Source organism: Pyrus communis, chromosome 3 (assembly GCF_041283825.1).
Source record: "Pyrus communis isolate YQ-2024b chromosome 3, ASM4128382v1, whole genome shotgun sequence".
In the NCBI taxonomy this organism is placed as follows: Eukaryota; Viridiplantae; Streptophyta; class Magnoliopsida; order Rosales; family Rosaceae; genus Pyrus; species Pyrus communis.
This window is the reverse complement of record NC_142567.1, coordinates 7,253,967-7,270,836: the sequence shown is the minus strand read 5'-3', so window position 1 is coordinate 7,270,836 and position 16,870 is coordinate 7,253,967. Positions and strand designations below refer to the sequence as shown.

Here is a 16,870-nt window from a genome sequence, read left to right as displayed (position 1 = left end):
GAACAGAGTCATTGTCGTTTGACCAAAACAAATACTGAGATATTGACGAGGACAAAAAGATGGAGAAACATATTATTCTCTATGCCGACATGCAGACATTTTAGTCCACATCATTTTTTGAGCACTACGTAGTGTTTACATCAATATTTTAAAAGGTAAAGGTATAGGTAAGGTGTTTTATGGGTAGTTCTATCTAGGTGAAAGTCTTGAGGCATGAAGCGAAGCCTTACGGAATCTAGATTTTTTAATAAATATTATACATGTAATTGTATGTAGAATATAATACTTTATAGAACAAATTAATCAACAATCAAACAAGCAATCAAGACCAAATTGATATTAGAATACTAAAAAACTTACTTGAATTTTGAAACAAATTGTGGGGGTGTGGAGAATTTTGAAACAAATTGAAGTATGAGATTGTGGTTAAATTGAAATATGGTATTGGGGATTGGGAATTTGATTTTAAGATCTTTAATTTAAAAATAAATAAAAAATTTAAATCACTCTCCCTCCCTCCGCTCACACATTTTCTCTCACTCTTTCCCTCTCTCCTTCAATTTTAAAGACAAAAGTAAAACATTTCACACATTTCGTGTGTGGGCATATACTAGTATTTTAAGAAGGAAAAAAAAAAAAAAAAAAAAAGGTTGATCTATACAATGTCGTTTTGGGTCGAGTCTTTAAAAAAACCTTTCTTTTTCTTCTTTGCAGCTGTCTTCTTCATGAAGACGCAGCCACTACAACAGAAAGAAAATCAGATGACAATCACTGCAGCAGGAGAAAAAAAAAAAAAAAAAAAAAGACCAGAGGGCAGAGCCTTAGAGGCCAAGCCTTTGATTTCAAGGGGTGCCAGCAAATTTCAGGCAAGGATTTTGGGCACCTCAAGATGCCCTAAGGCGTGCCTCGACCATGTCTAGGTAAGTTTTCGCCTACTCCTACCACTGGGCAGTTGCGATTTTACTCCCACCCCACCTCCAAAGTTGATTAGGCGTACCTCGGGGTGCGTTTTTTAAAACAGTGTTTACGTATAAAACTTGATCACTTTTTTTTATTTTTTTTTATTTTATGAAAAATGTATTTTAAATAAACCAATTTTTGTTTAATGGTACATAACATTCAAACGTACCAAAAATTCATATAGTTGAGCATCAAAATAAAAAATTAATAATTGCGGAAATTAAATCTAACAGTTAAAACAGTCATGACATTCATATATAGCATTGAAACATGCTGAGAATTGTGCAGCATGAGAAGTCGGGGGATGTTCATACACATTCACATGATACCAGTCTGACTTTTCATTTCCTACTGCCTGACCTTGAATCTGCAAAACCAAACCCGCCATGTGCGATTTCACGGCAGAAATAAATGGATAATACATGCAGAATTGCTGGAGCATGGAATGATAAATTATACAAGAAATTTACAAATTAACCAAGTTATTATATTTTAGAATTTTAATCACCGGAAGGAGTTCGAGCGTTGCTCGAGGAGCTCTAACGAGAAGCCGACAATAGGAAAAACGGAAAAAATAAATATAATGATTCATACAGTTGGGGGAAAAAATGATGACATAGATCCTTAGAAACTAAATAAAAGTACTTAACAGTTAAGTACTTGAGCTGATTCTTCTGGTTCAAACAAACGAGACAAGAAGTTTTCCTGGATATACAAATTAATCCTTTTGCCATTAGAGGCTCTCCGTACTTGTACGGTACATTAGCTTGAGTTGTTGTGCCTATAAACTTTTAACCTTCTGAAAGAAAGGCGGGCGAACGAAATCCTCACGCTCGGTTTTCGCTTGTTCTTCATCGATCTATTGTTTCTGAGAACACAAACATCGCCATTGCATACGTAACGTTTGTTTCGGTGAGAGGCTTCTGAAAAGCAGCTGAAGATGTTTGGGAGAAAATGCAGAGTCATTGAATATACAGATAAGACTGCTAAAATTTAAACAACAGAGACTGATAAAGTTCTCTCTTTATTTTCTGAATGAATACAGACGGACTTATATACATGAATAGATTATAGTATTGGTCCCTCTGTGCACATATTACATGTCCTAATTAATATAATTAGGTATGAAAAATAATAAATAAATAATTAGGTCAATGTTGGATGGCTCTTCATCTAATTTTAGCAACACGCCACACGGCACGCGGTTGATTGCCATCCTCAAAATTCAAACAAATTGTTTTCCACAGACGTGTTGGTCTCATCTCCTCTCAAACTCTCTCAAGTATTGGGTGTCTTGCACATTGCTATTATTATTATTATTATTATTATTATTATTATATTATTTATTACAACCATAATTAGAAAAATAAATTGGTATTGAACTCGTTATTCATGATATTCAAGTTTAAAATCTCTCTCAAAAAAAATATATATAACACCATTGTATTAAGTGACTCACCTATTACTAATTGGTTTTGAGTGTCTGTAATGAGTTTTGAGTATGTTTTATTCTAAACCACTGTTCTAAAAATCCCCGCATAGCGCCGTCTAGGCGCTAGGCGGCTGGCCACCATCCCGATTTATGCCTGACGTTTGAAAATAAAGAAAGGGCACTTAGCTTGCTGAGGAGCCCACCTAGACCACCTAGGCAACCCGCCTAGACCGCCCAGACCAGTCTAGGTTGCGACTCACTTAAACAAAAAATAGATAACTTTCATTTTGCATTTTATTTTTTTAATAAATTGTAAAAGACTTGTTGAATACTTAAATGAACAGACATTATATGCTTGTTCTCCATGTTTTCACTATGTTCCAATACTTCATAATATATATGTCATTCTATTTTGTAGTTTATGATGTAATTATGTATATTTTAAGTATAAAGAGACACTTATTTACACAAAATATAATAGATTTACTTAAATCCGCTTAGTTCGCCTAGGCCCCACCTAGCCGCCTAGGCGCTAGGCCCCAGCCCACCGCCCGATTAGTGCCTAGCGCCTTTTAGAACTTTGTTCTAAACTCTCAAGACGTGATTTTTACGTCATATGTATTTATATATTTCATGTGATAGCACATGTATTAAACAATCTTAATTTTCTGTATTGTGTTTCTAGTATGCAGAAAATGAACTCTTTATATATTGGCTCTCTTGGTTTTTGCTAATGTTTATTTATATTAAAATATCACCGATCGACTTTGTCCTTTTTCTCTTAACTGCATAACCGGAATGGTAGAGTGTTGATAATGAATATCATAATGATGAGAGGAGGGATTTTTTTTTATTTTTTATTTTTTATTTTTATTTTATTTTTTTGGGAACAAAGGCAACATATATTCAACCACAAACATTACAGCATAAAGGGCCAAAATATACAACACAAAGGCCCAAAAATGAAACACGTAAACAAAGAACAGCAGCCCAACCAAAAGTTCAGACCAAAACAAAAGAAAACCCAGAAACTTCCGCTTCCGCTGCATCATCCACCACCACCGCCACTGCAACCACCAAAAAAGCAGATGTGCGTGTCGATCCATCCAAAATCTTGCCCCAAAATAAACCACGCCTCATCTATACCTGCAACCAAATCCAAGCTTCACCCTGAACATAGCTATAGACCACCAAGAACCTGCAGCCAACTGAAAGAAGCTCGTGGGAGTCCACGAGCAACACTGCCAACAAAGGCAGACAACAATGAGAGGGTGACGGTGCAAGGAACACCCAACCCAGTGGAAGCACCAAATCGATACACACCCACTCAAAACACCGCAACAAATCGTGGTCAAAGGTGACTGAAGCTCGAAAATTGGATGAAGATGGATGAGAGACAGCAGAGGGGAGAAAGGAAGGCAGATCAGCCAAAAAACCCAAGGAAGAAAACAGCGGATGGAAGAAGAGAAAGAGAGGAAGAAAAAAAACAAAAGAAAACCCATTGATCCCAGCTGTAGGTAGGATCGACAGCAATAGAAAGGGACTTGATTGGGAACCACTCACATAGAACGGTGAGAATCACCCTCAACCAGAGGGAAGGTCTCTCACAGGGAGCACCTCCACACGTTGTTAGCTTATTGGCTAAAGTTATGTAGAGGAGGAATTCTACATGAACTTATAAGTAAATTGGGTTACTCTTGGAGCAATAAAACTATTCCAATTAAAATACTCGTGAAGAAAGAGTCGTAATAAATGTAAAGAAGAGAGATCTACCACCCAATAGCAAAGGGTTTGAACCAAGAGATTTCAATATGAATGGGCTTATATTGCCAATTGATTTTTATGGTCGAACCTCAATTTCACGTCACCTAATTTATGTTGTTCATATGTGGCGTTTAAAAATACACCATATGTAAAGTATTCATTCTCAACATGTTTCTCATGCTCCTCTCGCAATGTCTCTTCTCTCATGTATTTATCACGTTTGAATTGTCTGCGACTTTTAATTTGTCTGTGTCACCCTAGTCTTTAAGACATGGTATTCTTCTCACCTGGCAAGTCTGTTAAGTTTTTCGTTTAAATTAAAACAACTTATATATTACGAGGGTAAATTATTACGTGACATTTCGTACTAATAAAATAAGGATATATTGATAAAACTCAAACATAGTTTAATTTTATTAGCGCGAGAAAGCTATCGTGACTATATATCTTCATATACCGTATAAGCTGTTGTCATAATGAGAGTTATGAGTCATGACCCAATGCCCACCCTGCAGGAACGTTTGCCCCCACATCTTCCAACCACCCAATTTCTAATATCCCAAAGCTTCACAAAATTCAACCACCCCATTGATCAACTCTTCTGAAGGAATCGTATCGTATTCTAATTATTTGTCTTTTACAATTTTAAGAGTATTTTTTTGTCGATCAAAGTAAATTTCATTAAAAGAAAAAACAAGTACAGAATAACGACAACTTAAAGGAGTCCAAGGTGGCCCAAAAAAAGCTCAACTCCACAAAATAAAAATTATAATGAAATAGGCTGAGACATGGCAAAGATCGCGGTAGAATGAGCCATGGCAACTTGCAAGGTCTGATGCCTTCCAAGTTCCGAGTTCAACTTTGTTATTGCTGCGCTTCGAAGAATCAGCCGTTACGGCATGTTTAATATTTTCAAGCACTTAAAAGAACATATTGAACATCTATCAGTAACTGGCTCGTAACTCAGATGGTTCAAAGCATTCAACAACTCTGTTCAATTCTCTAAACCGTCAGCATCCAACACAGTAACTAAAGCCCTGGGTTTCAGCAATGAACATTACAACAGAATTTTGAACACAAAATAGGCGGAACAAAAAACAACTCGTGCCATCGCTTCCTTCGGCATCCAAAACAAAATTCAATAGAAAAGTCAATCATATCATCAAACACAATTGAAACGATGATAATTTACTAGCTGAATTCATTGAAGGATTAACCATATAACATTTTCCAGAATAAAGTCATAGACTCAACAACAGTTAATAGTTATCATACGAAAAGCAACCACAAATTTGGGGCTACTTTGAGCCGCAGTATGCAGTAGCCGAATTTGAAATCCAAGAAGAATATACACCTTTCTTGCTTCTTAAAAGTCTTATTTACATAATGCCGAATTGACAGCATCAGAATTAACCGAATGTGTTTTCACCGCTGTAGGTCATGTAGAGGAAACCATCTTCGTCTTTGTTTTCCTCGTAGATAGCAGACATCATAGCAGCTGTAATACCACAAACCCAACTATGCGTTCAGGTATAGGGACCGACATGTTATTTACAGTATACATAAAACATTTTTGGAGTATTATTCTCACCAGTGGGTGGCAAAATGTTCTTCACAAATATAAATATGGCCTTCTCGGCACTGAGCTTAATCCTCTTCCGGACCACATAAACAAACTGCCCAACAGTCAAATCAGCAGGAACCAGATACCTGTTTCCATCATTTGACCATTACAAATAACCAATTCAATGAGATGACACAAATTACAAAGAATGTTTTACAGATAGTGAAAGAATACAAATCAAGTTAACAATATTTCAGCTTCAATCAAGCGTAGTTCTTCTTAATCGTATTGCTAGCATTATGATTTTAATTCATTTTCCCATTAACTACTTTAACCGTATGGTATAACTCGGGAAAAAAAATATTATCAAGCTATCAGGCGAGAATCTGAGAGGGCAAGGAATGGTATGTACGGTTAAGTTTAAGATCAACGATGCATTGCCGGTGGTCTACAGGAATCTCACACAGAATGAAAGAAAATCTCAGCAGCCACACAATAATATAAAGATTATAACTTCTCAGTTTGGTCACATCAGTAACTGAAGATAAACCAACTGTAAATACATATACTCAACACATACAAGTGCACAGACGTGTATTCTTATGACATAATGAATTTACAAAAGTATGTCCACACAGTCCCAAGTGTTAAAAGACAGATGTTTTCGAAACAATAACATTCTGAAAAATTGCAGGGTGCCTGAAAGCAAGGCACACAAACACATACACTTATGTACTTCAAAATGACAACCTTCTAAACATTGCAGAATGCTAGGAAGTACACCACACATAAGAAACTGAGTATGAAGCCTTGACCTTACCAAAGAAGTGTGTGCAATTGAAAACCTTATGGAAAATTGCATAACACAATCCAGCAAGCCTCACAGAGTAATTCAAATAACAGGAAAAAACACAATCAAGAACAAAGTATAGAGTGACTATGAAATATAAACAGAGACTGACTTTTTCTTGTCAATGTCTGGTATGTCACTTCTTTCAGCCTTCTCCACAATAACCTACACACACACACAATTAAAGAAGAATACAAATGTTACATAATTAAATAAGAACCATATACGACATAAATCACAGGAAAAAGGATCTTAAGAGTGTGATTATTTACAAGGCACAGCAGTTCAAGTCCAGAGCTAAATGAGTTTTACATGGAGAACTTATGACCCTTGATGAAGCTCCTTGAGAGAGGCACAACTCAAACACAAAAGCATGTGCTATTTTGGTAACGTTCAAGGCTAAAAATAGCTTTTTGGAATTGGATCTGATTTTTGTATTAATTAATATCTTCAGAAGTTAAATTTGATAATTTTCGAGAAAGAAGTTGAATTTGACAATCACATTGAGTTTAGGCTCTACAAGGCCTTAGCTTTAACTGCCTTCAGCATTGATAACACTGGTTCTTGATGGACTAGAAATGATACTCAATATTCATACCGGAATTCTGTCAGGATACTTCTCCCTGATCCGAGCAGCTTCTGCCTGCCGCCTTTCTGGTACCAAAATGAAGATAAAATGAAAACGTAACAAACAAATGAATAACTTGCAGAACTAGACAGTTTGATGCTGTCGTTCCATGACCATTCCTACGCATCCAAAGATAAATAGCTAAGCAAGCGACACTCTGCGTGGTTTGTTACTTCATACGCTTACATTTTCGTTCCCAGACTCCAATGACCATTCGTTTTCACCTGCTCAAAATTCTCACTTTTCATGCATACTCACCCTACAACTAATTGAATAAATTTATGACAAAGGAACGTCACACACGTATAATTTACAGATTCACATTCAAAATAGAAAGGCCTACGGCAATTTAATCACATAACCAAAGGTAATATTCGTACCATCTCAACTAAATCTTAAAACACCAGTAACCCAGATCATATAACTCATGATTATACACAGGAAGGACCAAGAATTGGGGAAAATAACTAAATTTCACATAAACCCCAAATCAAAGAGTTTTTTTTTTAACCTAATTGAATAAAGAACACAAATTTTCAATTAATGGTTCCTCTTGGCGAAATTGCAAGATACATATCGATCAACAAAATTCAGGGTCACTCAATCAAGCTCAATCACAATCACATCACTGCACATAACATCAGTACTTATTTGTGTGTGTGAGGGGAGAGAGAAAGAGAGAGAGAGAGAACCGAGCGGGTGTTCGAGCTTGAAGGAGCTTTTGGCCATGGAGGATTAGGTTTGACTGTTTCTGTAGCACTCCTTGAGTTCCGGTCAACCCAAAAAAAAAAAAAAAAAAAAAAAAAAAAAACCAAATTAGGGTTTCAGATCCAAAACGAGGGTAATAATAAAAATCACAACAAAAGCCCCTTTCTTTAATATAAGCTTCTTACCAGAAGATCTGAATGAGAAAGGAACAAAATTTGGGAAGGAGAGAAGGAAGGAGAGAGAGAGAGAGAAAGTGGAGAGGAGAGAGAAGCTTTGTGAATTGGGAAAGTGAGATGACAATACTCAAAGAACCAGAGCGTGACTCCACAACCACCCTTACCGACATCGCCCTGCGGCCCAGGATCAAAATGGTTGAGTTCTATTTGAACTGGGCTACACCGTGGTGGCCCAAGTTTCGTTTTGACCGAAATTACGGATTGGAATTAACTTGCTCCATAAGACCTTCTGTTCCTTTCCATCAAGTTCTTGGACAAAAGCGCTTTTGTTTGGATGTGGTAGGTGAGATGGGCACCGGGCGCTAGTGCGCTTAAGCGCTTTACATTTTTAAAAGCCTTCACTTTTTTTTTTTTTAAAAAAAGATGATTTCTATTAAAAGCATAGGCTTAAACTTTTATTTTAAGCTGGACATATGAGATCCGACCTACTTTACAACAAGAACAGAAAATATACTTATTATAGATTGACATACATCAATTCTTTCTTTTGGATTTATAAGTATATAATTTAACATTTCTGCATGGAATTTTTTTTTTAGTAATTAGGACCACTAATTCATAAGTTCGCATAACATTTAATATATGTTATTTCTAAATTTCTATGAGTGAGAATTTCAAAATAAAAAATACATAAAAAAACCTCAATCATGAGTGGCCACAAGAGTCATCATCACTATCGCGGATCCTGTCACCACCACATGCCCTTATGGCCCCTATCACTGCCACAGCCATCATCGCCGCTGCCATCACCCACCAACATTATCGTCGTCACCACCTCCACTACTATATGCATTTCATAACTGTTATCTTTCATTTATATGTTAATGAGTCTTATACACACATTAAATATTGTATTCAAATTTCATTGTTCTTTTAGGTTAATCAAACAAGAAAAATCACAAATTATGGAAAATAAATTTTTTTTTTTTTTTTATTTCCGTCACTTTGGAATTCCTTAATAATTCTAAATTTCCTCATCCAAACACTATATTAAGGAATTGAGACCAAATTAATAAGGAACAAACTAAAATGTTAGATAAGGAGGATTAGAAATGTCTTTTATGAGTGTTACAAAGGTATTTGAGAGGGATTTGCAAATTCCTATTTAAGTGTCATATATTAATCTATCTCACATGCTTTTGTAATACTCGTGAAGGGCATTTCCAATCCTCTCTATATAATTTTTTATGGTCTATTCCTTACGAAGTTGGCCTTAGTCTTTTGGGACTTGGAAATCCCTCACCAAACATACCTTAACAAAAATACTTGATTCCTTACATGTAAAGAGTCATTCCTACTGACATGACGACAAGACATCATTTCATCGTACAAACTTCATTATAGAAGTCATTCATTCTCCTTATCTTCAAATAAAGATCATGTTTATAAAAATTGATATAACTTGGAGACCAATTAGTCATCCATATATATTGAACAAATCTACAGTTATTGTAACCAATAATATCCTCATGATTAAGCATCAACTTGATTGATTCATAACTACACTGAATGATCACCAAGTCGAATAAAATTTTCCCGAGAAATAGCTTGGATTGAACATACAACAATTAGCATTTCACCAAACATATAACCTCCAAATGTGTTTTTCACAATCCAATGACCAAATATGTGTTTAATTAAAAGCCGAATCATATGTATACCACAAGAGACATCTAAATCAATTAACAAAAACACAAAGAAAACCCATCTGATGACTCGAATCTAAGTCCTCTCTTCTTCCACCTCCTTATCAGAAACAGAAGGTGGCTCAAACATGCTAAACACCCTATAAGCTGAGATCACAGCCAATACAAGAAAGCAGCAAAGAGCCAGGGCATGGAGAACCAATGCCACCTTCATTCTGTTTCAAAAGCGCTTTTGTTTGGGTATGGACGTGTGGTAGGTGAGATGGGCACTGGGCAGTAGTGCGCTTAGTGCTTTACATTTTTAGAAGCCCTTCACTTTTTTCTTCTTTTTTAAAAAAAAAAAAAAAAAAAAAAGGGTGATTTCTGTTAGAAACATAGGCTTAAACTTTTATTTTAGGGGTGTGATATTCACACACCCCATTTTACACTTTACATACCTTTTTAATTTTCAGCTATCGGATCAGATAAATTGAAGAAGATCAACGGACATAAATTATCAAGAGGTGTATGAGAAGTAACATGGGATGTGTGGATAGCACACCCCTTATTTTAACCTGGACACATGAGATCCGACCTACTTTAAAACAAGAAGCGAAAAATAAACTCATTATAGATTGACATACATCAATTCTTTTGTTTAGATTTATAAATATAGAATTTAACATTTATGCATGATTTTTTTTTTTTTTTTTTTAATTTAGAACCTCTAATTCACAAGTTCACATAACATTTAATATGTGTTATTTCTAAATTTCTATAAGTGAGAGTTTCTAATAATTAAAAAAAAAAAAAAAAATCAACCATGAGTGGCATAAGCGTCATCATCACCATCACGGATGCCGTCACCACCACATGCCTTTATGGTCCTTGCCGCTGCCACATCCATCACCACCGCTGCCACAACCCACCATCATTATCGTCGTTGCCACCTCCACTACTAATACATTTCATAACTGTTATCTTTCATTTATATGTTAATGAGTCTTATACACACATTAAATTCTATATTCAAATTTCATTGTTTTTTTTAGGTTAACCAAACAAGAAAAATCACAAATTATGGAAAATATATACTTTTTTGGGTAAAGTACAAAAAACTACCTCAACTATTGGTGTCACAACACTTTCATACCTCATCTTTTAAAATTGACAATGTCATACCTCATCTTACGAATTTGTGTCAATGTTATACCTTCCGTTAGCTTGGCGTGAATTTCTCAGTTAAATGTTGACGTGGCATGATTCAGGACCCATTTTCTATTAAAAAAATTAATAAAATACTATTAAAAACTAAAAAAAAAATATTTAATATTTTTTAAATATTAAAATAATAATAAAAAGTTAAAAAAAAAAAAAAAAAAAAAACCCTTCATCCCCTCCCACCCTCCCTCCCCCCCCCCCCCCCCCCCCCCGCGCATCCTTCTTTCTTCTCCCCCATCCCCCCCAACCCCTTGCTGCAAGCCTGCAACCCAAAAAACAAAAGAAGAAAAAGAAAAAAAAAAGAAAAAAAACTTTATCCCTTCCTTAGTAATTCTAAATTTCCTCATCCAAACACTATATTAAGGAATTGAGACCAAATTAATAAGGAATGGACTAAAATGTTAGATAAAGAGGATTAGAAATGTCTTTTATGAGTATTACAAAGGTAATTGAGAGGGATTTGCAAATTCCTATCTGGGAGGTGTTATTTATTAATCTATCTCAGATGTCTTTGTAATGCTCGTGAAGAGCATTTCTAATCCTCTATTGCTAATTTTTTTATGGTCTATTCTTTACAAAGTTGGCCTTAGTCTTTTGGGACTTGGAAATCCCTCACCAAACATACCTTAACAAAAATACTTGGTTCCTTACATGTAAAGAATCATTCATCCTAACTTGACGATGTGACATTATTTCATCGTACAAACTTCATAATATAAGTTATTCATTCTCTTTATCTTCATATAAAGATCATGTCTATAAAAATTGATATAACTTGGAGACCAATTAGTCATCTATATATATCGAACAAATCTATAGTTATTGTAACCAATAATATCCTCATGATTAATCATCAACTTGTTTGATTCATAACAACAACTAAGTGATCACCAAGTTGAATAAAATTTTCCCGAGAAATAGCTTGGATTGAACATACAACAATTAGCATTTCACCAAGCATATAACCTCCAAGTGTGTTTTTCACAATCCAATTATCAAATCCATGTTTAATTAAAAGTCGAATCATATGTGACACATCGACTCGGAATGTCCACTAGGACTTTGAATCGAGCTGTGCTGGCCGACACCTGGAAGGTGACGAAGCCATAAAGTGTAGTAATATGGAAAATGTGAATAAATTTAAAACTAAAAGTGCCTAAATACAAGAGTGCACTGTGAGTAGGAATGAACTCATTACACACGTGATGTCAAAGCATAAGTAAAGTATAGTAAGATAGAATAAGGATTATACCTTAAGGAGGCGTTTGTTTGCCCTCACTAACTGGGACTGGACTGGACTGGACTAGCTATTAGTCCAATACTGTGTTTGTTCCATGTTGGGACTAACATTAATGAGACTAAAGGGGACTAGCATGGACAAAACCCTTCACTAAGAGGTCTTAGTGAGACCCCCCAATAACCATGGGACTAGCTAAGACTATCCTCTATTTCTCGTCCTTGTCATGCTCAACGACCACTCCCGACAGACTCCTCATCATCGCCGGTCACCTAGATCAATCATTAACTTCCCGACTCTCTTTCAGATCCATTTCACAACCAATTTTCATATAAAATATACCAAATTGAAGCTGGGAGTGACAAGATTACGATTTTACTTGAATCGAGGCCAAAATGTGGTCGAATGTGGCCGGAAAATGGCCTGGAAGTCTCGGCTTGTTTGGGCTTCTTCAAATCCATGACAAATTCGAGCATGCAAAGCTAAGATCTCGGTCCAGGGATGGTGATGAATTTTTTGGCGGTGCTAACTTCATCCAATTTAATGAGGGTTGGCCAAAAAACACATCGGGAAACCTGCAACTCGTCGGGAAAATTGGAGCCATGAGGTTCCGTTCGAACAACGCATAGCTAGAGAGGGGGGGAGGACAGAGAAATAGAGACTGAAATCAATAAGGAGTTTGACCATGAATGAGAAAGAGACATGAATTGAGAGGTCTGAGAGGAAAAAAAGAGGGATAGGGTGGGACGATGAGAGAAGAGGAAAAGAGTGGGACGGAAATGGTAGGAAAAGATGGAGAAAAAGATAAGATCATAATAAAATATTAATAATTTATATATTAAATAAAATAATATTAGAATTTGTTATTATCCAACTTCTTAGTCCAATACTACACCAAACGCTTCATTAAGTTAGTCCAGTTTAGTCTAGTCTAAGCCAGTCCAGCTTAGTCCTTTAAGCTAATCCAGTCCGAGATAGTCCGGCGCAACAAACGCCCCCTAAAGGTACTGAGATTTGCCAAGAATCCTTGTTGATAAGATAGTTCAGCTGCTAAAACCTGGAGAGGCGAAAAATAAGGGTGAGTAGGCCTAAAAATAAAGTTTTATAAAAACCCTTCTGAAAACATTGTAACCCTTCGTCGTAAAACAAGTATAGTTTCCCGAAAATCATACTAAGTATAAGTATGAAATCAAATGCATGCCGACAATAAATCCAAAAATATGCCACAATAAAATATTTCAATGGCAATATGAATAAAATCATGTGCTCAACAATCTATATTAGCACGCAGTCAGAGTCACCTAATGTGACCTGTACGACAGGACTAAGTGTAATAATATACGCTCTAGTTCTACGATCATGTGAAGACTAGCGCTATGCATGTCACCTACTAGTCGAAGTCGCCTAATGTGACATGTACGATATGACTAGCACCTACTTGGATCCAAGGTGAGCATGGAGTGCGAGGTGAACATCACGTGAAGGATTGGCCTTGGCCTGGGGCGAGCACTAACACCGGTGCAACAATAATGAGCGAACTATATGAATATGAGTATGCCATAATGATGAAATAATTCCAATCAACATAATAAACTTACTGAACTTACATGCGCATCCCTTAGGATCATCTTGGTATTTCACAACAGTGCAACATTTCTCATAACATAATTTAATCATGGCATGAAGTGCATGAATCAATTCAAAAGCATTTGTGAAAACTATCAATCATACACACACACACACACATATATAAGAAGGAAAATACCCATTCACCTGAGGTCCGCGCTACAACTCCCTAGCACAAATATCTACAACTCCCTAGCACAAATATCGAGACGTCATGAACGATCGGCGCCTAGAACAATTATCAAATCATGTCTCAAAATTCTTACCGATAGAACACGCAACTTACATAAAACACATCCCCAAGGACGTTCTAGAATGATTTGAAACCTATTGACCAAAAGTCAACCGTTAGTCAAAGGTCTACGGTAGGGTCCACAACCTTACGTAACTCGATTCAAAAGGTCCACACCTCGGATTTCTAATCCATAACTTCCCAAGACTTTCAATAAGCTCCTAGAACAACATCCTAAAGTTTCGAAACGATCCAATGGTCGGATCTCAGCCAAACACAATTCAAATGGCAGTCCACGTTTTATTTTACGAACTTACAAATCCAATTCAGGAAGCTTCGTATTTCGGATTCCTGATCCGTAAGTTCCTATGATCCTTAAATATTACGTACTATAGTATATTAAAGTTTAGTGATGATCCAATGGTCAGATCGTCGATTGTTATAATATTTGAGTGGCAGAACTTAACGAAATTATACTCAAACAATGGAATTTTGTCAATCAGGTGTCAAATATGGAATGAGGCCATCCAAATTAACCTAGGATGGGTAGGTCGGGTCTTGACCCACGCGCCGGTTTCCAGTGATTGGAAACCCACTTTTTCAACTAACTCCAAATTCTGCCAAAATTTACAGGAAGATAGAGTTCAACAAGAGGAACAAGTTTTATACCTGCCACGAAATCCAAAAGTGGACGGAAGATGATCAATTTCACCAATAAAGCCGGCGGGTGCCCAAAGCTTCCCAGCGTCGATTCGTTGCCTACGGTGGTCCAACGGGGTCAAGGCTGGTCGGGATTTACTCCTGAGATGATGGGCTACAAAACCCAAGTGGTGGTGTAGGCCATCGCTTTGCCAATTCACCGAAAAAATGAAAAGGGTAGCCGGAGCACCATTGGTTAATCAAGGTGGTTGTTGGTTGAGTTTTGTAGAGGGGAGTGAAAGCTTCAAGAGGGTGGTGGTGGTGGCATCGAAAAATTCCACCGGAGTTGGTTGGAATTGGCAACGGAAAATGGGAGGTCACGCGAATGGGTAGACGGGAAGAAAAGGGCTACACTCTCTCTTCATCTGATTGGCTCTCTCTCTCCCCCTCTATTTAATTTGATTGGTTACAATTCCCACATGATGGGAGTTTAATTAGTTTATAAACTAAAATTTGAGTAAACAACTTCAAACGTCCGTAACTATACCATTATAATTCGGACTCGCAAATAGCTTTCGCCTATGCATTCGTAGCTTCAAGATCTATTCGGAAACATTAATTGTGACTTCGAACGGTCAACGAAAGTCAAACAACCTCACCTCTAAGGGCATTTTCGTAAAATCACTATTTTAAATTTTATAAAACTTAAAATTAAGAACGTGTTGTCACATATGTATACCACAAGAGACCTCTAAATTAATTAACAAAAATCACTTAAAGAAAACCCATCTAATGATTCGAATCTAAATCCTCTCTTCTTCCACCTCCTTCTCAGAAATAGAAGGCGGCTCAAACATGCTAAACACTCTATAAGCTGAGATCACAGCCAATACAAGAAAGCAGCAAAGAGCCAGGGCATGGAGAACCAATGCCACCTTCATTCTGCTGCAGAATTTCCCATAGGAAGTGCAGGCTTCACTCCAAGAGACTGTCCTGTCCCCTTTGTAAGCTAAAGACACTATCTCCATCACCGCTGCCCCAGATGTGACCATTAGATAAGCTACAATCTGCACCCAAAATTTGAAACGAGAAAGAAATATATTACACAAAATGATCGATGAGACATTTTTGGTCAAATTTGAGACGTGTGAGCTTGTTATTAGCATTTCAAAATAAAACTAAAGATTATACATTTATCAAATATAGAACCAGTATTGTGCTTAATTAGTGGGCTAAAACATTCTGATTATGCCTTCAACACAAAGCAAGACAACAAAAAGAAACAAGCACAAATTTATCTTTAAAAAACTCTATTGTGTGTGTATCTATTTTTCTGTTCCCCAAAACTTTCAAGAGAAATGAGCACAAATAAAAACTTTTAAACAGACAACAAAAGGCACTAAACTAGGGCTACTTGTTTGTTTAGTGTCTATCCAGTTCTATTTTCCTTGAACGTTTGCAACCGGTTTTATCTATGCATGTCTGTCAATTGTCAAACACACCTCCTATTTTTTGTCTAAAAGCCAAATGAAAAAGAAAAGAAATTGAATGGGGCCAAAAGGAAAAATGAAAATGAACCTGGTCAGAGACAAAGAAAAGCCAAGCTTTAGTCGCAAAGCATCTGATCCATGAGGACAAAGCTGCAAGAAAAGCATACACACCAGAAATGGTACTGATGAAAACGATGTACCTGCAGAAACAAAGACACTTCAAACGTCAATCAATAACTTAAAAATATAAACATCAACGCAACGAGCTTCCAGCTTAGTTGTTCAAGAACATTCACTCATGCACCCGAAGTTCTAAGTTTGAATCCCCGGATTTCAGTATCGCTTGTATCAAAAAACAGAAACAGTAATTATCCAAGTAAATGAATGGAGTTGTTACTTGAGGCCTGTGAAATTGGAGAATTTTAGGTTGCCATAGCTAGGGTTGTCTTGGTGGTTGGTGACAGTGAGCCAAATGGTTGCAATACTGAGAGGAATTACAGAGATCCTGAGGGAGGAGTCTATGAGCTTCAGCAACATGTTTGCAGGTAATGCAAGAGCAGCAGCAACATGAAACCCTTGGCAGGCTTGGCTGGTCTTATATTATACGAGTGTGTGGGAGAGTGAGATGAAGATGTTGGTGAGACTAGGACTAAAATGG

The 16,870-nt window shown here is 36.6% G+C and overlaps 2 protein-coding genes across 4 annotated transcripts; both read right to left on the bottom strand.

Annotated features, from left to right (window-relative positions):
• Window positions 1-5,340: 5,340 nt before the first annotated feature.
• LOC137715127 (autophagy-related protein 8C-like) lies at window positions 5,341-10,137 on the bottom strand. 3 transcript variants are annotated; one of them, XM_068454356.2, is made up of 6 exons: window positions 8,092-10,137; window positions 7,891-7,960; window positions 7,169-7,224; window positions 6,683-6,735; window positions 5,748-5,866; window positions 5,341-5,654 (listed from the first exon to the last, which is right to left on the bottom strand). In XM_068454356.2, exons 2-6 carry the CDS (start codon window positions 7,925-7,927, stop codon window positions 5,566-5,568), a joined length of 354 nt encoding a protein of 117 aa, XP_068310457.1. In that variant the 5' UTR covers window positions 7,928-7,960; window positions 8,092-10,137; the 3' UTR covers window positions 5,341-5,565. The 3 variants fall into 3 exon arrangements, with proteins under 3 accessions (XP_068310457.1, XP_068310459.1, XP_088546966.1); XM_068454358.2 differs by having other exon boundaries at window positions 7,891-7,957; XM_088690840.1 differs by having other exon boundaries at window positions 7,891-7,978; window positions 8,093-10,137.
• A 5,255-nt stretch (window positions 10,138-15,392) lies between these two features.
• Window positions 15,393-16,866, bottom strand: LOC137714149 (CASP-like protein 2D1). The gene is made up of 3 exons (XM_068453427.2): window positions 16,610-16,866; window positions 16,301-16,412; window positions 15,393-15,789 (listed from the first exon to the last, which is right to left on the bottom strand). The coding sequence occupies exons 1-3, from the start codon at window positions 16,747-16,749 to the stop codon at window positions 15,526-15,528; spliced, it is 516 nt and encodes a 171-aa protein (XP_068309528.1). The 5' UTR covers window positions 16,750-16,866; the 3' UTR covers window positions 15,393-15,525.
• Between the last annotated feature and the right edge of the window lie 4 nt (window positions 16,867-16,870).

Coding starts and splice junctions, on each gene's coding strand:
- LOC137715127 (XM_068454356.2), bottom strand. CDS start 7,927: ATGGCCAAAAGCTCCTTCAAGCTCGAACACCCGCTCG. Junction 6,736..7,168: donor AGTATCCTGACAGAATTCCG/GTATGAATATTG, acceptor GTGTGTGTGTAG/GTTATTGTGGAGAAGGCTGA. Junction 5,867..6,682: donor CCAGACATTGACAAGAAAAA/GTCAGTCTCTGT, acceptor TGATGGAAACAG/GTATCTGGTTCCTGCTGATT.
- LOC137714149 (XM_068453427.2), bottom strand. CDS start 16,749: ATGTTGCTGAAGCTCATAGACTCCTCCCTCAGGATCTCTGTAATTCCT. Junction 16,413..16,609: donor TCCAATTTCACAGGCCTCAA/GTAACAACTCCA, acceptor TTGTTTCTGCAG/GTACATCGTTTTCATCAGTA. Junction 15,790..16,300: donor TTTTCTTTGTCTCTGACCAG/GTTCATTTTCAT, acceptor TTTTGGGTGCAG/ATTGTAGCTTATCTAATGGT.